At 40.9% G+C, this 24,568-nt stretch overlaps 1 protein-coding gene and 1 pseudogene across 1 annotated transcript; both read left to right on the top strand.

The window, feature by feature from the left end:
- LOC123024888 overlaps nucleotides 1-14,605 on the top strand; it is a 22,167-nt pseudogene extending 7,562 nt beyond the window's left edge.
- A 449-nt stretch (nucleotides 14,606-15,054) lies between these two features.
- LOC123024885 (vomeronasal type-2 receptor 26-like) lies at nucleotides 15,055-20,548 on the top strand. Its single transcript, XM_044433079.1, has 4 exons — nucleotides 15,055-15,855; nucleotides 16,455-16,682; nucleotides 17,110-17,236; nucleotides 19,665-20,548. Exons 1-4 carry the CDS (start codon nucleotides 15,055-15,057, stop codon nucleotides 20,546-20,548), a joined length of 2,040 nt encoding a protein of 679 aa, XP_044289014.1.
- Nucleotides 20,549-24,568: the final 4,020 nt, after the last annotated feature.

Below are 24,568 nucleotides of genomic sequence, written 5' to 3'. Positions count from 1 at the left end.
GCCATCAGCTTCATGCTAGCTTTCCTTGCCAGGAAGCTGCCTGACACATTTAATGAAGCCAAGTGCATCACCTTCAGCATGCTGGTATTTTGCAGTGTGTGGCTGTCCTTTGTTCCAACTTATTTGAGTACTAAGGGGAAATACGTGGTGGCTGTGGAGATCTTCTCTATTTTAGCCTCCAGTGCTGGTCTCCTGTGCTTTATCTTCTTCCCAAAATGCTACATTATCTTGCTGCAGCCTAGTCTGAACAGCAAGGAACATCTTATAAGAAGGAAAACATAGAACATTACTCCTGTGCTACCTTTGTTGGAGTCATAGTTGGCCTATTCTAGGAAGCAGCTTGAGCTAAAGTGAATGCTGACAAAAGAATAAAACCTGAGATGGCATGACCACATTGGCTCAGCATCTGAAGTTCCAAACTTATTTCCAATTTCATACTTCTGCAGATATTGAGGATATGGGTGGAAGAAGCTCCTTTGATCTCAATGGGATGTAATTCTACACCTTACTGGGCACCTTGTTCCTTGATGTGAAGTTCGGTAGTATTCAGAATAGAAACAATCGGGTTTAGCATGTTTCGTGTTATGACACTTGGATATAGCATGATGATGATTAAGAAGATGATGACTAGTCATTTATTTATATATTTATTTAGATATATTCATAGATAGCTATTTCTTCCCCACATGGGAGAGCTATGGTGAATCCCATGGAGAGGTGGTAATACCTGAAAAATGATGAACATGTTTCTCTTTACTAAGGTATTGTGGTTCATAGCAGAATGTGGGGGCAGGTGACTACAGTTTTTAAGTCACAGTTGTGTTATATTCTCTTGAGAATGTCTATTCTCAAGGGATAAGTAGTTTTCAAGCAAACAGTTTAGGACAGCTCTTTCACCTCTGCCCTATGTCTGGAGGCCCCTTTGCAAGGCCTCATCCTTCTTATCCAAAGAGTCCATTTCACCCTGGAACAGCAGCTGGCCTTTTGCCTTCCTAATTAAATGCATCTCCTAAATGTTATTGGTTTGTTTAACTGGAAATTTTTGGTTTGCAAAATTCTTCTCAAAAGATCTACACCAGTCGACCAGATTCCCTGCACGCAGAACCAAAAGCAATTCTTACTCATTATCTCTGCAGCAGAACAAGTTCACTCCATGTGACCAGGGCAAGATTCCCAGGGGAAGCATCAGATTCATTGATATATTCCACCTAATCATGGAATGAAGAGAAGCTCAGGACATCAGCTGCCACATTTCTGTTTCTAGTTCAAAGTTGTTTCCTTCAGCCCAGCAACACCATCATGATATTAAGAGGAACAGACATACTAGTCTGCTACCTATGAGGCCAAAGTAAAAGCAGTACACATGAACACACATGAGTGCCCCCCCCCCCGGGGGGGCTGTGTTCTGGTACCAATCTCTTCAGTCTTTTCACTAATGATCTGGAAGGGGGAACGACCAGTCTGCTGATCAAATTCACAGATGATACTAAAATGGGGGCAGTGGCCACAAGTGAGGATCATGTACTCAAGATCCAGAAGAATCTAAGGCCATGGAAATGGTGGGGCGGGGGGAGATAGCAGGATGGCATTAAATGTGGTAGTGCAAGATCTTGCACCTGTGTCATAAGAATGGGTGTCATAGGAACAGGTTAGGAGACAAATGGCTAATGAACTTCAATATTTATTCCTTGATAAGGAAAACCCTTAGGATGGCAAGGTGCTGATTATGGCAGCACAGAGTGAGGTAATAGCAAGAGGCCTTACAAGAAGACTGAATATAGAAATGTTTCAAGGCACAATTAATAAGAAGCACAGGACTCTTGTTACTTCTGTGTCACTGGCAACAATGACTTTTCAAAAAGCAATTCACATTACTACTGTTACTATACAAAGGCTAATAGCTTGTGGGCCAGGCCATGGTATCGGCTGCTTTCTTTCAAGCTTGGATGAGGTTGCCTGTGTTTTAAGACTTCAGCAGGAGCCCTCACCCTTGTAGCATCAGCAACTGAACCATATTTATCTGGGATGGAAGCAATACCCTTTGCAGTGGACATTCTCAGCTTCAGGAACTTCTTGTTAAAAAGCTCTAGTTCACCTCATACCCCTCTCCCCTTTCCCTTCGGTAGGAGGCAAACCCACTTGTATTCATATCTGCCTGTACAGATTCATCTAGTCCATTAATTCTGGGAGAGGAAGGCTATCCATTGATTCCAAATGTTGATTTACTTCATTGAATTTTTCACTGTATTTTTAATCTGCTTTTGGTTGTTTTTTCACTAATGTGCTTCCTTCCAATCTGGACACTATTGTTAACCACCTGGAATATCAGGGGGCATTGATGGGGTGGAGGGATTCATTTACAAAGAAAGAAAGAGAGAGAGAGAGAGAGAGGGAGAGACTGAGAGAGAAATGCAAGTGCTTCTTGTAACTCATTTCCCCACAGAACTTGCACAGAATGCTGGAGGTAATAAATAGTTATGGTTAGCAGCTATTGTTACCCTTACTCTACTCTGCTTTTGCTGAAATCAGTTTTAAAGCCACAGAGCCTCAGGGCCATTATGATAATTTCAGGCAGTGATTTTCATGTTGTGCCTCCATGCTTTTGGTTGCATTTCAGGCTTTGCATACTCACTGGTTTTGTTCATTGCAATTTCTTGACCCCTTTCTCACATAAACCCCCAGCCCCCCCACACACACACAGTGTGGTTTTTGCTTCTGATTCCAGAGAGGGTGAGGGTGAGACAGATTCACTGCTGGAGCTGTTCCACTGATGTTAGTAGGAACAAAAGCAGTTCAGAAGTTCATGAACCACTCCCTATAATTATCCACATGACTATAATTAATTCAGTGCAAGAAGGTCCAGCAGCTTTTGCATGGATGCTAGAAACAGAAGCAAGCAATATCTTTATAAAATCTGCCTTTTAGAGATGAAATGGGCAGAAAGAGGCAGGCAGGGCTCATTCAGACTGAATTTTCAACTTTCCCCATTCCCTTTCAGAGCAATGTGGATGAGTTGCTCTTTAGGACATAGTTCTACAATATTTTGAACTTAAGCATAACACTGACACACTTCTGTTTGACAGTAATGTTTTTATATATGGTAATTAGCCATTGCAACTGCTCAAATGAGACTGATGCAAGCAGTGAAGCTGCAGGCAAATCAATAGAAAAACAGGATCACCAGTGACTTGCTGTGGAGTCTTTTCTGATCTGCTATCTAGTCTTTCAAAAGTAGAAAGAGACTTGTTATCCACTGCAGGTGTTAGACCTGCAGCTAAGAGGGATTAGGCAAAGTGTCTACAGCAAATGGATCCTGGTCAGCAAAGAATGCGACCCCCGACTTTGCGTCTTCTGCTGGCTCTGCACAAGTGCAGAAGTGATAACCACAAGTGCCTAGCAAGTGAATCCATCTCAGTTCATCATGAATGGAACCAGCCAGGGATCTTCCTCATTGGTGGGATTAGATCTCATATCATTTATATTCTGAATGAAGCTTTCTTCAGCAAGCACCCATCCCAGGAGATGGCTTTGATTTTTCAGTGTAAGATCCTCATCCAACCTCTTCCTGTATCACCACAGCTCAAAATAGAATTAGTATTACAGAGTGAAAACAGTCCTTTTTGCATTGCACATTAGTGAGTCAGAGTATTTCTTAGTTGGTATTGTAGAAAAATAGCATACTGAACAAATTGTATATGAGGGACCTAGGATGTCCTTTCTTAAGCAATGCTTTTTTACCTCCTCAATATGGGCACAGAGACTTGGTGCTGGGTCCATATTTTTCCCTATGTGAGGGGGAATTTGAAATGCTTGTAGAAAAAAGAGCAGGGGTTTGGAACAGGAATCCTTGAGAAATCATACCCACATGAATGAAAAATGCAGAAATATTGGGAGGATGGGGAAAAAAAGCATCCTAGCTGAATATACCAATGCAAGGCATCATCTTAGGAAGCAGTGCTTACATATCTGTGCTCAATTAGAAGAGAAGCAAGGGAGGAACATGCTGAACTGACAGTGAAAAAATTCTATGCTGAGTATTCCTCTTCAGAAAGAAAAACCCCATACAATCAACACTTAATTACAGCAATTTATTTCATGGTTTTCTATGATAATTTGTATAAAAATGAGTTCAACCTCTCACATGAAAGGTATTGAAAACAGTCTTTCTAGGTAGACTAAATGTGGTTCATTGCATGGGAAACGGCATGATGGCATAGAAAATCAATAGCCAAGCAACTCTGAAAAAATGAGTGGTATGAACCAAGGAGCAGTGGAGGCTGGTTAGCACAATGCCAGTGGGGCTGTTTTTGGATTTTTGGGATTTTAGGCAGAACTGTACAGGATCTATTCTCAGAGACTGAGCTAAACACAATTGGATTCCAGACCACAGATAGCTGCCTTCACATTCAGGATGAAAAATGCTCTGCACAAATGCAAAAAGAACACTCATGTCCGTAGCCAGGAAACAGTTTAAATTATGTGTCAAACATTTACAAAGGATCAACCCATCTTTTCTTGGACCAGCATCCTGATCAATTTAATGCATGGCATAATTCACCAGGGAAATCTCATGTTTCTAATTTGTATTTTATATGGGATTTTAATGATTGTAAGCTGCCCCGAGGCTCATGCGATGGGGTAGCATATAAGTTGTTCAAATAAATAAATAAATAAATAATTTATCTGCAGCATGGTGACTACATTCTACCAGCACCTCTTGGCTTTGGCATTTGCTGTAAGTTAGATCAATAAAGATCCTCGCATTTTGCCCAATGTCACCCTCGGGTTCCACATTTATGACACCTACTTCTTGATGTACTTGGGATCTTTTCATGCTTTGCTTTAGGTAATATGACATCTTGATAAGCAATTGCATGCATTATAGAACTCATTTGTGTAATTTCATCTGCAGCATGGTGACCAAGTTATACCAGCATCTCCTGGCTTTGGCAGTTGCTGTCAATGAGATCAATACAGATGATAGAATTTTGCCCAATTTCACCCTTGGGTTCCACATCTATGAAACTTACTTCTTTGAGACAATGACCTATCGTAGCACTCTGGATTTCCTCTCCGAGTCTCATGGCTTCCTCCCCAACTATGAATGTGACAGGCAGAAAAATCTTGTGGGCATCATTGGGGGATCTGCATCTGATACTTCCTTCCACATGGCAGATATTTTAGGTCTCTACAAGATTCCACAGGTAAGATCAACATGGAATACCATCCCCCTGCGTCATTTCATAGCTCATCCCAAATGTGGTTGTTGGGCTACTGCTGTGATTCTAGAGGGTGGTAAGTATCCATTATAAGGGTGGGGGAATCCCAGGGTTCAAAGAAGCACTCCAAAGGGGAACATGTCCTTCAGTTCTGACTTATAAGGTACTAATCGACATGGTTTTTTGTCTCATAAATGCATGATCATATACATCTGGGATGGAAAAAGAACATTTCCTTTAAACTTGCCATTACCACCAAAGCTACGTATTGAAACATTCATTTTACCTCAAGAAATATGAGTCACTGCATGGACAAATTTTCCTCCAAATGTGTCAATAGACTGTCTGTATACGTTCCTTAGCTTGCCTATGGCTCATTCTCCCCAGAAAAGCTGGATGCATTTCGGTTGGACCTGGGTCATGGATGATGATAGTGGAGCATATTTTCTGAAGGTCATTGAAGCTTTGTTCTCCAACAACGGAATCTTTTCTGCCTTCACACTTCGACTCCCATGTCATGGTCGAGTGTTTACCAACACTGAAGAGGATATTAGATTTATAAATATGTTTGAAACTTGCATGTATACTACAGCCAGAGCATTTGTTAACTGTGGTGATACAATGACTATACTGTGGCTGATTGCCTTACTTCCTGATGACATGGAAGTTGCTTTTGTTGGCAAACTGTGGATTTTGACAGCACAGAGTGAGTTAGTAGCAACAGCCATTACAAGAAGAGTGAATATAGAAATGTTTCAAGGAACAATTGCCTTTGCTGTTCACTCAAAGCAGCCTCAAGGATTCCAGAAATACCTTCAGAACTTAAGACCTCTGTGGGCACAAGCAGATGACTTTCTCCACGAGTTCTGGGAACACGCTTTTGAATGTTCAATACGAAATCCCCAGGAGCTAACACAGGACGATAAAACATGTCTTGGGGAGGAAAAGTTGGAAAGCCTTCCTAGAATTGTTTTTGAAATGAGTATGACTGGCCACAGCTACAGCATCTACAATGCAGTCTATGCAGTAGTGCATGCACTCCACACCATACGTTCCTCCAGGGTTAAGCACTGAGCAAAGGTGCACAGAAAAGGACTTCATCTTGACCATCTTCAGCCTTGGCAGATCGTATTTCCATGATACAGTGATTATTTTCATGATCCCCTTTAAATACAAAGAAGCATGCAATTGTATCATTTATGAAAGAAAATGCAGTGATCTAGTCTTAGTATTTGTGGTAGTGGCAGCAATTCTTCTAAGTTTATTTAAGATACGGCAAGGGGAAACTAGCCAAAGCTCAGAGGGGGAGAAACCTGGAACACCATCACAATAACATTGTGTAAGACAAAGGAAACATACTTTACAAAAGTTGCCCAAATGAGGGATGAACATTGGACCATGTAGAAAGCAACTCTTCCAGTCACTGTCACTGTCAAAAGTGCACAGCCCCATACACTGGCTGCCATGCTTCTATTCCATGGAAAGGAACCTAGAGTAGAAGCACGGACAATCACTGGACCTCTTTAAATGGATGGACAGGGTGTTCATGCTTCTGCCCATTGGGTGATGGGAATGTCTCTGCTGAGTGAATTAAATCCATCCTTAGAACAAATTCACCATGGTACTTCGAATGACTATTGTCCTTGAGAGTGGTGATTAAGAATCTTGTCATGTGGTGTCCTCTCATGCAGCAACATATCATGTACCCTTTAGTGGGGGTTTCCCTTTGACCGGCCTGTGATTATGGTTTTAACAGCTCATCAGAGATGAAAATGGAGGACCAGTAGAATCCTTTCCATTCTTGTGAAGCCACATCCCTGGCATCAATAGGAAGCCATGGTAAATGCAGCAGAATGTTCTAGTGGCCCGTTGCTTTGCCTTTGCCATTGAGGAGATGAGATATCTCCTCAATGTTTACCAACTGAATGATTGTATCAACTGTTGAGATGCGAATAGGGCATCCTTCAGAATATCCCCGAAAGACGCATTTCTATCAAGACAGGTGACCCGATAGTTGTTCATCTCCATTGATAAATAGCTGGACTATGTCTAGGGATATGCAGAAAAGGACCAGTCCACATCATCACAGTCCAAATTAGGTCGGAACACTTGTTTCCTCTTGAATCCATTGTGTCTGAAAATCTTACCATATGCCTTTACTGGGCCAAGGCAGGGCACCAGGACTCAAGCAACTGGGCACAAGACTGGTGAGATTTCAATATAAATGTGACTTTGTATCTGATGTGAATAGATAAGAACTTTATTTCCATTTGTTGAGGTGGCAGACATTAGTTAAGAATTTCCAAGCATTTGCAATATTCTCCATATTCGACAGGACAACTGCTTGTTCATTTCCTTCCCATGGTACAGGAGAAATTAAAATGAGTGGATTGCATTTCCATTTCTCATAAATAAATTCTCAATACATGATCCTTATGGTTGTTTTTCCTCTTTCCACTAGCTGCACTCGTATCTTCAGGGCATTTCATTTAATACTTCAGCTGGAGAGAAAGTCTCATTTAATCAACAAGGAGAGATACTTGCTGAATTTGATGTAACTAACACACTTTTTTTCCCCAATAACTCTTTTGTCAGAGTGAAAATTGGGAGTGTGGATCCAAATGCAGTTGATGGAAAACAATTTATCATCCATGATGTGACAGAGTTGCTCAGAATCTTTAACCACGCGTGCACTCTTTAGAATCCTTCAAGGACATGTTCAAATCCAGATAGGCAAATTGATACCTTTTTCAAGCCCACTGCTAAATACCTGACTAAGTCTTGGGACATGCAGAAAAGGACAAGTTCACATCTTTCATTTTTGTGTATGTTTCACAGGAAGATGTACGAGTCTTTCCTCCCTTGAAAAAAACATGTTTGTTCATATTTTAACCAGCATGGCTTTTCTCAATGCACATTTTCCACAAGTGAGCATTTTAATTTCTTCATGAAATAAATGTTTGTGAGTCTGCAAAACACACAGCCAGCTCACTTAGTGCATAGAGTTGAACTATAGAATTTAATTTATTCATGAAACACATTTTTAAGAGACTGCAAATCACACTGCCATCTAATTTAATGCATAGATTTCAACTGCCGAAATTGGAAGGAATCCTGAAGGTCCTCACTTAATATTGGTGAACTGTGCTGATGACCCGTGGTTTGCAAGGTTATTTTCTTTTACAATCCTCCACAGAAAAGCGCTGACTGTAGAAATGTTTTCTGCCATGTCGAAAAATGCAGTGACCATCAAATTATTTGGATTAACCATGTTCTCCATCCATCCATGTCACCTGTTCACTTATTTGTTGTGTTCCTGTGTATGAACTCACTTCTATTACTATGTTCCTTTTCCTGATTTCTCATCATTTTTCTGAATAGGTGCTTCCTGCTTCTACCTGCACTGAGTCCTGAAACTTGGGCTTCCAGAAGAGAAAGCTCGAAGGAAAGAAATTTTGCTGCTATGGTTGTGTCCCATGTCCAGAAGGGAAGATTTCCAACCATACAAGTATGTAACATAGAAATATAGAAACATAGTAACAAAGTGAGTCAGTAGGGTCCTCCCGAACCATCTAGTCTGACCCCTGGCACCAGCTGGCTCCTGTCTTGGCCTATAACATTCCAGATAGCTGGATTAATATAAAGCCAATTATTTACCAATCATGAAATGGAGACTGTTGGCTTAAACGTATTTGCATGTGTGTGAGAGAGGGAGAGAGGGAGAGAGACTGAGAGAGAGTGAGAGGCCATGGCATTTGAGTACTTCACAAGATTGATGATTTTTCTCTCATTATTTGGAAATAAAGTCTCACTCACACTCATTCACTCTCTCTCTCTCTCACACACACACAAAGGAAGAATGGTTTTGTTGTAAACTATCCCAAGACCCTAGTGGATGGACGGTCCTATAAAAACCTTATAAAAATAAAATAATAAACCCTCCAACAATTTGATATTAGCCAACCAGCCAAATTTCAGAATTATTTTTCTCCATCCCAGCTATTAGTACTTCGATTCATCCTAACTGATAGAGTTAAAGCCTGGCAGCTTCAAAGATTTAAAAGCATTGTAGGAAGAGGAGATCAATCCAGGCCCAATAATTGATAAGAACTTGAAAGAAGTGTTATGAAGATACGTGTTATGAAGATGAATGCAAAATCTGGCCCTCTTGCACTCAACTGTCTCCTTTTTCACACACAACCAGGGCCTAGGAAGTAAGCTGAGTTGCTCATGGGCCCTACTTTGCATTAATATTGGCACAGTGATGGACATTGTATAATTTCTTGTTTGTTTCCAGACATGGATGAATGTTTACAATGCCCAGATGATCAGTACTCAAGTGAGAGAAGAGACAGATGCAACCCCAAACTCATAAACTTTTTGTCTTATCAAGAACCTCTAGGAATTGGCCTAGTCTCAGTTGCACTTTTTTTCACACTGGTCACAGGCTTGGTGCTTGGAATTTTTATTAAGAACAAGGAAACCCCCATAGTGAAGGTCAACAACAGGGACCTCACCTACACTCTACTCATCTCCCTCCTGCTTTGCTTCCTCTGCTCCTTGATTTTCCCGGGCCCACCTGGCAGGGTCAACTGCCTTATCCGACAAGCTGCTTTTGGCACAATCTTCTGTGTGGCAGTTTCTTGTGTATTAGCCAAGACCATCACTGTGGTTATGGCTTTCATGGATACCAAGCCAGGGTCAAACATGAGGAAGTGGATGGGAAGAAGGCTGTCAGTCCTTGTGGTCCTTTCCTCCACTTTGATCCAAGCAGGCATTTGTGCCTTATGGATGGGAACTTCCCCACCTTTCCCAACTATGAACATGCATTCTGTACCAGGGCAGATCATTGCAGAGTGCAACGAAGGCTCTTTAGTCACGTTTTACAGTGTGCTGGGCTACTTGGGACTTCTGTCCATCGTCAGCTTTGTTGTGACTTTCCTTGCCAGGAAACTGCCTGACAGTTTCAATGAAGCCAAGTTCATCACGTTCAGCATGCTGGTGTTTTGCAGTGATTGGCTGTCATTTGTTCCAACCTACCTGAAGGAGCACTTACATCCATATATGCCCGGCTGCCCCTTGAGATCTGCGGGAGAGGCCCTTCTCCGGGAACCCTCCGTGAAAGAAATTAGGAGGGTAGGTACTCGGAGGAGGGCTTTCTCTGCAGTGGCACCCAATCTATGGAAAATGCTCCCCAGAGAGGTCTGCCTGGCACCGTCGTTATTTGTTTTTTGGTGGCAGGCGAAGATCTTTTTATTTAAGTGTCATTTTAATTGTTAACAATATTAGCTTATTTTTCTGGCCAGGGTGACTTCTTTTATATTGTTATTTATTTTATATTGTTAATTTTATATTGTTATTTTTGTATTTTATTGTATTTTATTTTGTGTTGTGAGCCGCCCTGAGGCTTCGGCAAGGGGCGGCATAGAAATGTTTTGATAAAATAAATAAATAAATAATACATGGTGGCTGTGGAGATCTTCTCCATCTTAGCTTCCAGTGCTGGCTTACTGGGTTGCATATTTTCCCTAAATGCTATATACTTTTGCTGAGGTCTGAGTTAAACGGCAAGGAATGTCTAGTAAGGTGGAAGAAGTAATGAAACACATACTGTATACTTTTTAATTTATTCTCCAATTTTCTGTCACAGATTGGGACTTGTTAAACGAATGCATTGCTCTGCTCATTCCATTTTAGCTATTGATACTTTGCATTATAGTTGTGCATACAGACAAATATATGACAATCTCAAAATCACTTTTCACTCTTCAGCAATGTTATTTTATAACTAGCACATCCTTTGGCACACATATCCCTTTCTTGGCTACACCCCAACTTTCTCCTGCAAAGAACCTCAGCCTGCTCACAGAATCCTCCTCAATTTCCTCCTCTGCATTTTACTCTCAGAAATGTAATGGAAGGTAGGTTAGGCTGAGAGTCCATGACTAACCTGCTTTTCATCAATCAACTTCATGGTCAAGAGGGGAGCAGAAGCCTGAGTTTCCAAACCTTAGTGGATACCATGTCAGCTGTCTTTCAGACTCAATCAGATATTCCTTTGCAGATATGGTGAGTTATCTTGCATTTATGTTGGAATAGGAGATTTTAATACTGTGTGATAAGGTAACAAATTCACGCACCATTCATGCACTATGTTAACAACCTTCTGGAATTCTTCAGTCTTGCTGTTTCAGGAAAATACATTATTAAAAGGGAGCACCACTCTGTATTCAGTTCCTTCACTAAAGTAAGTGTGAGTTCTTGAAATGTACTCGTGTATATTCAATTCACTGGAACACAGTAGCAGTGTATTTTCATTAGTCAATAGTTGGTTTATATTCAAGTGAAATGCTTATAAAAACCTGGGTAGGGCTCAAGGGATTTGTTCTTGCTGAATTATGACCAAAATCTCATTTCTGAACTTCCTTGTAAAACATGGCACTTGATTGCACCTACAATGTTTACCTGATTTAGGACTGAGAACTTCACCAAGCTTGCTTCTAAGAAAGTCTTGAGTATATACATCAAATAAAACTGAGTAAAAATCAAGGGGGAAACAACAAGAATGATAAGTAAATCAAAAAGAACCCCAAACTCTCTTTACCTGTGCTTTTATACAACTCTTTTGGCCCCAGAAAATCATCTTCCAAGCCAAAACAAAGTGCACAGAATAGTGCTATTGATTCTTAAAGCTGATTTTCTTTACCATAGTATTTTATTGTGCTTTTATCTGTTCTTAGTTATTTTCTCACTAATGTATATCCTTTCAATATGAACTCCACTGTGAAGCACCTGAAGTATTGGGGGATATTTGGGAGCCCTTTGCGGGGGGAAGGAGCTAATGGATTGAGGAAAAACTAAAAGAAAAACAAAAGTAATATCCTCTTGTAACTCATTTGCCTTCACAACCTGCATGGAAAAATGTGATAAATGGTTATGATTCGCAGCTATTGGTACCACTATTCTACCATACATTTGTTGAATTCCAACTTAAAGCCATGGAGACTGGGGACCATAATTATAGCTTGATGCAAGGATATTCATGTTGCACATCCTTGCTTTTGGCCACATCTCAGGTCTTAGCATATTTGCTGGTTTTCTGCACTGTAATTTCTTGAGCCCTTTCTCACATTGACCCCCCACTAATTTGTGTGCTACTGTTTCCGCAGGTGCAAGAGAGCTGCACACACATTTGCTGCCAGAGTTGCTCCACTGATATCAGTTGGAGTAAAGGAAGATAAGAGGCACAGATGCCTCTCCCTATAATTGTCTGCACCACTATAATTAATTCAGTGCAAGAAGGTCCAGCAACATTTGAGTAGATGCTAGAAACAGATTGAATCAACAGTTGGGAATAGTGGCTATAAAATGGCCTCATCTGTCTTCCAGGCAGATCTCTTGCAGACAGGCAGGCAGGGCTGTTTCAGACAGAATTTTTGACCCTTTCCTTGTATGGTTCTGGTTTCAAAGCAAAGTTGATCAGTTGCTCTTTAGGACATCGTTTAATGATACTGTTAAAGCTGACTTAAAGATGAAGTTGACACACTTCTGTTTGACAGAAACATTTTAAATATACTGATGAGCCATTGCAACTGCTCAAGTGAAAGTGATTCAAACAATGAAGCAGCAGGCAAATCAATAGAAAAACAGTGGCATAAGTGAGGTGCTGTGGATGATTCTATAGGATTTAAAGGTCAACACAATCTTTTGTTATCCACTGCAGGTGTTAGACTTGCAGCTCAGAGGCAGTAGGGTAACTGTCTACAGCAAAGGATCTCGGTCAGCACAGAATGCGACCCCTGGCTTTGTTTCTTCTGCTGGCTCTTCAAAAGTGCAGAAGTGATAACCACAAGTGCCCTGCAAGTGATCCCCTCCCAGTTCTTCATGAATGGTACCAGCCGGGGATCTTCCTCATTGGTGGGATTGCATCTCATATCATTTATATTTTCACCGAACCTTTCTTCAGCAAGCACCCATTCCAGGAGATGGGCTTTGATCTTGCAGTGTAAGATCCTCATCCAACTCCTTCCTGTATCACCACAGCTCAAGCATGGTTTAATATCAGAGTGTGAAAATAGGCTTTTTTACAATATTCATATGTGTCCAAATATTTTTGCCATAGTAGTTACTGTTAAAAAAAATCATACTGTAGAAACTGTAGAAGGGATGTTTCCCTCCACCTTAATATGGGAACAGGGCCGTGGAGTTTTATATTTAAGTTTCCTTATGTGAGAGGGATATTAAATATTATCATAGCAAGCAATGTTTTGCTAAAAGAACAGCAAGGCTTTGGAACAGGAACTATTGAGAAATCATCTCCACATGAAATCAAAATGTAGAACTATTGGGAGGACTGATAACAAAAAAAGACATCCAAGCTGAATATACCAAGGCAAGATGCTCATCTTAGGAAGCAAAGATAATGTGCGCTCAGTTAGAAAAGAAAGGGAGGAACATGCTGAACTGCCAGTGAAAAGCAATTATGCTGAGTATTCCTCCTCAGAAAAAAATGATACAATCCATTCTTAAATATTACAATTTATTCCATGGTTACATATGATCATTTCTATAACAGTCGGTTCTGTCTCTCACACAAATGGTATGGAAAAGAGGTTTCTAGGTGGAATAAATATTGTTCAATACATGGGAAAAAGCATGAGGGCATAAAAACAGTATAGCCAAGGAACTTAGAAAGAATGAATGGTATGAACCAAGGAGCAGTGGAGGCTGGTTACTCTGCAGTCAGTGGGGCTGTGATTGGATTTTTGGAATTTTAGGCTGAACTTTACAGGAAATATTCCCAGAGATTAAGCTAAAAGCAAGTGGATTCAGCACCATGAAGAGCTGACTACACATTCAGGATGCTCTGCTCGATTGCCATATGAACAATTGTGTCTATTGCCAGGAAGCAGTTTAAATTATGCACAGACATTTACAAAGGATCATCTCATCTTTCAAGTTCTTGTAGGTGCAGTGCACCAGTATCCTGATCAATTGAATGCATGGCGTAATTCACCAGGGAAATGCATATTTCTACCTTTCTGTGCAGCATGGTGACCAAATTCTACCAGCACCTCCTGGCTTTGGCATTTGCTGTAAGTGAGATCAACAAAGATCCTCAGATTTTGTCCAATGTCACCCTCGGGTTCCACATTTATGACACCTACTTCTTTGAGACAATGACCTATCGTGCCATTCTGGGCTTGCTCTCCAAGTCTCATAATTTTCTTCCCAACTATGAATGTGACACAAAGAAAAGCCTCATGGGCATCCTTGGGGGATTTTCCTCTGATACCTCCTTCCACCTGGCAGATATTCTACATCTCTACAAGATTCCACAGGTAAGAGCTCAGCATGGAATACCATCCCCCTGCTACCTTTCATAGCTCATCCCATATGTAACTGTTGGGGTACTGCTGTGGTTCCAAGGATGGAGAGGTATCAGTTATTGGGGGGAATTTTCAGGGTTCAAAGAACCAAGTAAAAGATGTAATGACTTCATCCTATGAAAGGACATGTCCTTCAATTCTGAATTATGTACTATTTATTCATTTCCTTTTCTTTCTCCTAAATGTACATCTATGTACTTCTGGGAAGGGAAAGCAGTTGTTCCTTACACTTGCCATGTTCCACCAATTGCAATGGAGATTAGTCATGATTTTCAATGATTTAAAATGAGATTAATAATGATTTTCCTTCAACAAATATGAGTCACTGCATGAAAAATCAGTGCTCCTCATCTATCACTTGATCTTCCATATATTTTCTTTAGCTTGCCTATGGCTCATTCCCCCCAGAACAGCTTGACACAACTTGCTTCCCTTCGTTCTATCGCATGGTACCTAATGAGGCACAGGAGTATTCAGGAATAGCACACTTGCTTCAACATTTTGGTTGGACCTGGGTGGGACTCTTTGTCACGGATGATGATAGCGGAGAATATTTCCTGAAGACCTTTGAATCTTTGCTCTCCATGAATGGAATCTGTTCTGCCTTCACATTTCGACTCCCATGCCACACTCGACTCCTTAGCAATAATGAAAAGGATGTTAGGTTTGTAAATACGTTTGAATCGTTCATGAATTCTAAAGCCAGAGCTTTTGTTAACTATGGTGACAGTATGACTATTATGTGGTTGATTGCCTTCAAAAATATCTTAATTCTTGATGAGATGGAAGCTGCACTTGAAGGCAAAGTATGGATTTTGACAGCACAGAGTGAGCTAATAACAACAGGCCTTACCAGAAGACTGAATTTGGAAATGTTTCAAGGAACAATTGCCTTTGCTGTTCACTCAAAACATCCTCAGGGATTCCAGAAATACCTTGACAACTTAAGACCTCAGTGGACACAAGCAGATGACTTCCTTCGCGAGTTCTGGGAACAAGCTTTTGAATGTTCAATTCCAAATCCCCAGGAGATGATACAGGACAATAAAACATGTCTTGGGGAGGAGAAGTTGGAAAGTCTTCCTAGAACTATTTTTGAAACAAGTATGACTGGCCACAGCTATAGCATCTACAATGCAGTCTATGCAATAGCACATGCTCTCCATGCCATATGCTCCTCCAGGGCCAAGCAGAAAACAATGGAGCACAGCAAAGGACTTCATCTTGACCATCTTCAGCCTTGGCAGGTCGTATTTCCATGATACAGTGATTGTTTTCATGATCCCCATTAAATACAAAGAAGCATGCAATTGTCTCATATATGAAAGAAAATGCAGTGATCTAGTCTTAGTATTTGTGGTAGTGGCAGCAATACTACTAAGTTTAGTTAAGATATGGCAAGGGGAAACTAGTCAAAGCTCAGAGGGGGAGCAACCTGGAAGACCACCACAATAACCCTTTTTCAGACAAAGAAAACATACTTTACAAAAGTTGGCCAAATGCAAGTAATGGTGGAGTGTGGAACACTGGACCCTGTAGAATAATAGCATCTCTTCCAGTAACTGTCAATAGTTCCCAAGATAAGGAAGATTCCAATGGAACTGTGACAATGTGACCTGTGTGGAAAGATAAGAATTGTATTTCTATTTGTCAGGGTGGCAGACTTAAGAATTTATCAACCTTTGCAAAATTGTTCATACTCAATATATCTTTTTGCCCTTCCCCTCCCCTCCCCTCCCATCTCATCTCATCTCATCTAATCTCATCTCCTTGATAAAGGAACAATTAAAATTATCATTCCTCATAGACACATTATCCTTATGCTTCTTTTCCCTCTGCCTACTAGCTGCACTCATACCTTCAGGGAATTACATTTAATACTTCAGCTGGAGAGGAGGTTTCTTTTAATCAACATGGAGAGATAGTTGCTGGATTTGATGTAACTAACACACTTCTATTTCCCAACAACTCATTTGTCAGAGTGAATATTGGGAGAGTGGATCCCAGTGCTGTTGAAGGAAAACAATTCATTATCCATGAAGATGTGATGGAGTTGCGCAGAACATTTAACCAGGTGTGCATTCTTCAGTATCCCTGAAGGATAGTCTCCTATCCAGACAGGTGAACTGTTAGCTGTTGATGTCCATTGATATACAACTTGAATATATCTAGGGCCTGGTAAGATGACAATATAGCGGAATGAGGAGGAAATTAATGGTTGTAAGTAAATTGAAAGGGATCCCAAAAGTTATGTTGGGTGAACTGTGTTGACGATTCTGGTTTGGGAGGTTATACTATTTCTTCCAGGTCTCCCAAGAAAAGCAAGAACTGCAGAAAGGTTTGTTGCCCTGCCCAGTAATGTACTGACCATCCAATTATGAGGATTGACCATGTTCTCCATCCACCCATGTCACCTGTTCACTTATTTTTTGCCTTCCTGTTGTTGTACATTCTTCTAATACTATGTTCCTTTTCCTGATTTCCCATAATTTTTTTAACAGGTGCTTCCAGTTTCTGTCTGCACTGACTCCTGCAACTTGGGCTTTCAGAAAAGAAAGCAGGAAGGAAAGAAATTTTGCTGCTATGATTGTGACCCATGCCCAGAAGGAAAGATTGCCAACAAGACAAGTGTGTGTCCATTGATGTATAACATTCCATAAAAGCTGGATTAAAGTGCAGCCAATCATATACCAATCGTGAAATGGAGATACCGGGCTCAACTCTGTGTGTGTGTGTCTGTGTGTGAGTGTGTGTTTGTGTGAAAGAGAGAGAGAGATGTGGGGGGTGTTTCCTTTTGATTACTTCACAGGACTGAACGTTTTTCCCTCTTTATTTGAAAATAATTGGCTTGAAATTCAACATTAAGAAAAATAAGGTCATGGCATCCGGTCCTCTCACTCCCTGGCAAATAGATGGGGAAGAAATGGAGGTAGTGACAGATTTGATTTTCCTGGGCTCCAATATCACTGCAGATAGAAACTGCAGCCAAGAAATTAAAAGATGCTTGCTCCTGGGGAGGAAAGCTATGGCAAATCTAGACAGCATACTAAAAAGCAGAGACATCACCCTGCCAACAAAAGTGCGTATAGTCAAGGCTATGGTTTTCCCCGTTGCAATGTATGGCTGTGAAAGTTGGACCATAAGGAAGCCTGAGCACCAAAAGATTGAGGCCTTAGAATTGTGGTGCTGGAGGAGACGCCTGCAAGTCCCCTGGACTGCAAGGCAATCAAACTGGTCAGTCCTAGAGGAGATTGACCCTGACTGCTCTTTAGATGGCCAGATAGTGAAGATGAAACTCAAATACTTTGGCCACCAAATGAGAAGGAAGGACTCCCTGGAGAGAGCCTAATGCTGGGAACAATAGATGGCAAAAGACGAAGGGGACGGCAGAGGATGAGGTGGCTGGATGGAGTCACTAAAGCAGTTGGTGTGAGCTTAAGTGGACACTGGGGGACGGTGGAGGACAGAAAGGCCTGGAGGAATGTTGTCCATGGGGTCTCAATGGGTCGGACATGACTTCGTGACTAACAACATCAACAACAGTAATAATTTGGAAATGAAGGCTGACTCACCCTATCCTTGTCCATTTGGGCCAATGGTATGTCCATTCACCTTAATTGAGTTAAACACTCACGAGTGTGAAGAATAAAATCATTGTGGAAAGAGGAGATCAATGATTTTTATGAACTTCAGATTAGTGATGTGAAAATGTGCCCAAAATTTGGTTCAAATTCTGCAATGCCCATATGCAGAAGGAGCACTGGTGCAATGCAAACTGAGGACAGAGAGACAGCAGGCCAGAGTCCTGTCGGCTGAATTGAGTACATCCTATCTATTCTCAAACCCCAAATGGGTTCTTCACACGTTTCTACCTGAGACTTTCTCCGCCTCTTTTAGATGGTACATGAGGGAAGTCTTTGGAGGGAAAGGGGTAGTACAAACAGGAAGAATAGGTTGAATGTCCCTTCTCAGAACCTCATCAACCTAAAGTACATGAAGAGCAATGGAAATGTTCCTGTGTGCAAAGCTAAGTCAAATGATCGATTTCCGGGATACTAGACATGGGGATGTGAGCAAACTGAGTTCTAAAAATGGGGTGGACAGTTTCATGGAAGATGGCTATCAAGGTTGCCAGTGAGGATAACATAAGCTGCTCACAAGATCAGTGGAAACTTGATTTTGAATACCAGTCACTGGGAATACCAGCAGATGTTGATTCTTTTTGTATTTTTTTATCATCTTCTTGACATCTTGCTGGTACCTATTTGGACACTTTGGAAAATGGTCACAGGATCTAGATAGGCTTTGCTCAAAGTCAGATGGACTCTTTTCTGATTTGCTTGCTTAACTAATGTTGCATTCTCACAGAAACAAAATCGATCTAGCACCAACTCCGATAAGGCCTTTGGGAAGGGTTGTGCTTGGAGAAATAGTGTGATGAAGATCTGATAATCCTCCTCCTTGACCACAGGAAATATATTCCGAAAACTTCACTCATTTTATTCCCGGTATCCCAGGCTCTTGTCCTTGAATGTTGACCAAACACTATCAACAATGTAAAGTGATAATTCACTAGAATATATGCATTGCAATGCTAAGTGAGTGTTCCGTATGATCTTGCTTCCAGGCCATGGTATTTTATCATACTATTATACCAAATGAACATGCAAGGACGATCGAAGGAAAGTTGACCTACATTTAACATCTGTGTAGACAATTGAACTTGTACACTGCAATTTTGGTGTCCTCATAAAACAGTTGGTGTTATTTCCTTGCCATTAAAACCAAAATCAATTCACAGCTCAGTCCAACTGGGAGATGCCAGACAATACTAATATCTAGCACTCAGTGCTCTATGTAGAATTAGTTGTTTCTATAGACAATGGATTGGCAGTTAATGAATAAAGTAACAAGGTTTTCAAAATGACTTTGCATACTGATTCAGCAGATTGAAACATTGGGGCTGCGACATCACATTTAATAGTATATTCAGAGTAATTTTCCATTAATGTTGGCACAGTGACTGACAAAATATCATTTCCTCTTCTTTTTCCAGATATGGATGAATGTTTACAATGTCCAGATGATCATTACTCAAGAAAGAGCAGAGACGGATGCACCCCCAAAGTGATCACCTTTTTGTCTTACCAAGAACCTATAGGAATCAGCCTAGTCTCAGCTGCTCTTTCTTTCACATTGGTCACAGCCTTGGTGCTTGGAATTTTTATTAAGCACAAAGATACCCCCATAGTGAAGGCCAACAACAGGGACCTCACCTACACTCTACTCGTCTCTCTGCTGCTCTGCTTCCTCTGCTCCTTGATTTTCCTTGGCCCACCAGGCCTGGTCAACTGCCTTATTCGACAAGCTGCTTTTGGCACAATCTTCTGTGTGGCAGTTTCTTGTGTATTAGCCAAGACCATCACTGTGGTTATGGCTTTCATGGATACCAAGCCAGGGTCAAACATGAGGAAGTGGATGGGGAGAAGGCTGTCTGTCCTTGTGGTCCTTACCTCCACTTCGATCCAAGCAGGCATTTGTGCCTTGTGGCTGGGAACTTTCCCCCCTTTCCCAACTATGAACATGCATTCTATACCAGGACAGATCATTGCAGAGTGCAACGAAGGCTCTTTTGTCATGTTTTACAGTGTGCTGGGCTACTTGGGACTTTTGTCCATCGTCAGCTTTGTGGTGGCTTTCTTTGCCAGGAAATTGCCTGACAGTTTCAATGAAGCCAAGTTCATCACCTTCAGCATGCTGGTGTTTTGCAGTGTTTGGCTGTCATTCGTTCCAACCTACCAGAGCAGCAAGGGGAAATACATGGTGGCTGTGGAGATCTTCTCCATCTTAGCTTCCAGTGCTGGCTTACTGGGTTGCATCTTTTCCCCCAAATGCTATATAATTTTGCTGAGGTCTGAGCTAACAGCAAAGAATGTCTAGTAAGGAGGAAGGAAAGAAACATAGACTTTTATACTTTTTTAATTTATTCTCCAATAGTCTGTCATAAATCGGAGGCTTTGAAACCAGCGTGTAGCTCTGCTCATCCCATTTTAGCTACTAATACTTTGCACTATAGTTAAGCATACACACAAATATATGAAAATCGCCAAATCACTTTTCAGTCTTCTACCATGTGACTGCATACCTAGCACATCCTTTGGCACACATATCCCTTTCTTGGTTTCATCCCAACTTTCTCCTGCAAAGAACCTCTGCCTGCTCATAGAATCCTTCTCAATTTCCTCCTCCACATTTTTCTCTCAGAACTGTAATGGAAGGTAGGTTAGGCTGGGAGTCCATGACTAACCTGCTTTTCATCAATCAACTTCATGGTCAAGAGGGGAGCAGAAGCCTGAGCTTCCAAACCTTAGTGGATACCATGACAACTGTCTTTCATACTTAATCCAATACTCTTCTCCAATTATTATGAGTCTGCTTGCATGCATGTCCAAATTGAAAATAACATATTGTGCAATAAAGTAACACATTTAACTGCATTCATGAAATAAATTACCATCCATCTGAAATTCTTCATTTCTTGCTGTTTGAGGAAAATATATCATTAAATGGGGACACCACTGTGGATTAAGTTCCTTTGCTAAAGTAAGTGCGAGTTCTTGAGAAGTACTTATAAATATAAACTCACGGGAAGACATCGATAGTTCGTTTTCATTATTCAAAGACATGATTTTATTTAATTGTTATGCTTATAAAAAGATTGGGAGGGTTCAAGGGATCGATTCCTGCTGCATTGATTAAAAAACAGGTTGCAATGTGACACTCAATGGCACTTATGGAGTTTATCTGGTTTAGGATTAAACGACTTCACCAAGCTTGCTTCTTAGATAGCCTTGAGTATATAAATCAAATCAAAATTGAGGAAATATTGAAGGGGAAACATCAGGAATGATAAGTAAATAAACTATAACCCACAAGTTCTTGTTACTTGTGCTTTTAAACAACTCTTTTGGCCCCAGAAAATAATCTTTCAATCCAAAACAGAGTGCATGGAAGAAGAGGGCTATTGATTGATCGTTAATGTTGATTTTCCTTATTGTATTTCTTCCATTGTCCTTTATCTGCTGTTGGTTATATGTTCAGCAATGCATTTCTTTTCAACCTGGATGCTATTGTTAACCACCTGCAGTATTGGGAGACATTTGGGATGGCTTTGAGGGCAGAAGGACCTAGTGGATTAAGAAGGGAGGGAGGGAAGAAAGAAGAAATTGGTACACCCTTGTAACTCATTTTCTCTCACAATTTGCACAGGAAGATATGATCATTATGGCTAGTAGCTATTGGCTACTATATTCTACCATGCATTTGTTGAATTCCATTTTAAAGCCAATGAAACGGGTGACCATAGAGCTTCATGCAGGAATATTTATGTTGCACATCCTTGCTTTTGGCCACAACTCAGGTCTTAGCATACTCACTGGTTTCGTGCACTGTAATCTCTTGAGCCCAATTTCATATTGCCTGCCTCCCTGGTGTGTACTTCTGTCCCAGAGATGTGGTGCTGTAGCCACATTAGCTGCCAGGGCTGTTCCACTGATGTCCATTGAAACAAGGGCAGCCTGGAGGCACAGGTTTCTCTCTGTATAATTATACACACCACTATAATTAACTCAGTGCAAGAAGGTCCAGCAGTTTTGAATGGATGCTGGAAACAGAATCAAGCAAAGTCTTTATAAAATCTTCTCTTCTGCCTTTCAGAGTTAAAATGGACAGAAAGAGGATGGCAGGGCTCTTTCAGATAGAATTTTCAACATCCTCGCTTTCCTTGTATGGTACTGGTTTTGGAGCAAAGTGGATGGTCGCTCTTTAGGACATAGTCTGAGAGTTGAGGATCACTTAAGCATAAGGCTGAAACTTCTGTTTGACAGTAATGTTTTTATATATGATGACCAGTCGTTGCAACGGCTCAAATGAGACTGATGCACGCAGTGAAGCTGCAGGCAAATCAACAGAAAACGCATGGCACAAGTGAGGTGCTGTGGAATCTTTTCCCATCTTCTATCTAGTCTTTCAAAAGTAGAAAGAGTCATTTGTTATCCAGTGCACGTTTAATACCTGCAGCTATGGGGCAGTAGGCAAAGTGTCTACAGCACATGGATACTGGTCAGCAAAGAATGCGACCCCCAACTTTGCTTCTTCTGCTGGCTCTGCACAAGTGCAGAAGTGATAACCACAAGTGCCCGGCAAGCGAATCCATCTCAGTTCATCATGAATGGAACCAGCCAGGGATCTTCCTCATTACATCTCACATCATTTATATTTTGAATGAAGCTTTCTTCAGCAAGCACTCATCCTAGGAGATGGGTTTTGATTTTTCAGTGTAAGATCCTCATCCAACTTCTTCCTGCCTATTATAAGTATTTTTCCCTATGTGAAAGCAATATGAAAGTGCAATGTTTTAGAAGAGAACAGCAGGGCTTTTCATCACGAGTTTTTGCAAGTTCATCTCCAGGTGTATGTAAAATCCAGAAATGTTTGAGGATTAATCAAAAAAGAAAGAAAGAAAGAATCCAAGCTGAATATATCAAGGCAAGACACTCATTCTAGGCAGTGAAGCAAACTTGCACTCAATGAGAAAAGAAGCAAGGTGGGAACCCTCTGCACTGCCAGGGAAATGCTCTATGCTGAGTATTCCTCTTCAGATACAAAATCATAGAATCAGATCTTAAATATCACCATTTTAATGGTTGTGTATTGTCATATGTATAAAAATGCGTTCAGTCACTCACATGGCTGGTATTGAAGACAGACTTTCTAGGTTGAAAAATTATGGTTCAAAGCATGGAAAACAGCATGATAGCATAGAAAATAATTAGCCATGGAACTAAGAAACAATGAGTGCTATGAACCAAGCAGCAGTGGAGACTGGTTACTGTGATGCCAGTGGGGCTGTGATTGGATTTTTGGGATTTCAGGCTAAACTTTACAGGAACTAATCTCAGGGATACAGATAAGCACAACTTGCATTCTGCACCATGGATAGCTGACTTGAAATTTAAAAAGAAAAAAGTTCTGCTTCACTGACATAAGAAAAACCGGGTCTGTTGCCAGGAGGCAGTTTAAAGTATGTGTGAGGCATTTACAAAGAATCATCTCATTTTTCGAGTTCTTGTAGGTACAGTGCATCAGCATTCTGATGAACCATTTAATGCATGGCATAATTCACCAGTGAGATTCCATCTACCTTTATCTGCAGCATGGTGACCAAGTTCTACCAGCACCTCCTGGCTTTGGCATATGCTGTAAGTGAGATCAATAAAGATCCTCAGATTTTGTCCATGTCACCCTCGGGTTCCACATTTATGACAGCTACTTCTTTGAGACAATGACCTATCGTGCCATTCTGGGCTCGCTCTTCAAGTCTCATAACTTTCTTCCCAACTATGAATGTGACACAAAAAAAATCCTCATGAGCATCCTCGAGGGATTTTCCTCTGATACTTCCTTCCACCTGGCAGATATTCTAGGACTCTACAAGATTCCACAGGTAAGAGCTTGGCAGGGAATACCACCTCCCTGCCACCTTTCATAGCTCATCCCAAATGTGGTTATAGGAGGAATGCTGAAGTTCCAAAACAGAGAAGTTATGTAATGTTGAGGGGAAAAATATCCCAGTGTTCAAAGAAGCAAGCCAAAGAAGAAAGATGAACTTCAAGTTTGAATTATATACTAAAAGTTGTTATGTTTCCCCCTCTCTCATAATGCATGTTCCTATATTTCTGGGTAAGGAATGCCACATTTACTTTAAACTTGCCATTTCTATCAAATCTAGACATTAAAATGGAGATTGATAATTATTTTCCATTACCAAATATGAGTCACTGCATGGGAACTTCTTCTTCCAAATCTGTCACTAGTTTTTCTGCCTATTTTCTTTAGCTTGTGTATGACTCATTCCCCTCAGAAAAAAGTGACACAACTTGCTTCCCTTCCTTCTACCGC

Source organism: Varanus komodoensis, unplaced genomic scaffold (assembly GCF_004798865.1).
Source record: "Varanus komodoensis strain SLA01 unplaced genomic scaffold, ASM479886v1 scaffold255, whole genome shotgun sequence".
Lineage (NCBI taxonomy): Eukaryota > Metazoa > Chordata > Lepidosauria > Squamata > Varanidae > Varanus > Varanus komodoensis.
This window is presented reverse-complemented; position numbering and strand designations above follow the sequence as displayed.

What these genes read in the sequence shown, in the direction of transcription:
- LOC123024885 (XM_044433079.1), top strand. Translation starts at nt 15,055, where the DNA reads ATGGTACCTAATGAGGCACAGGAGTATTCAGGAATAGCACACTTGCTT. An exon ending in ACCATCTTCAGCCTTGGCAG is followed by an intron (nt 15,856 to 16,454) that starts GTCGTATTTCCA and finishes TCTGCCTACTAG; the next exon opens with CTGCACTCATACCTTCAGGG. An exon ending in AAAGATTGCCAACAAGACAA is followed by an intron (nt 17,237 to 19,664) that starts GTGTGTGTCCAT and finishes TTCTTTTTCCAG; the next exon opens with ATATGGATGAATGTTTACAA.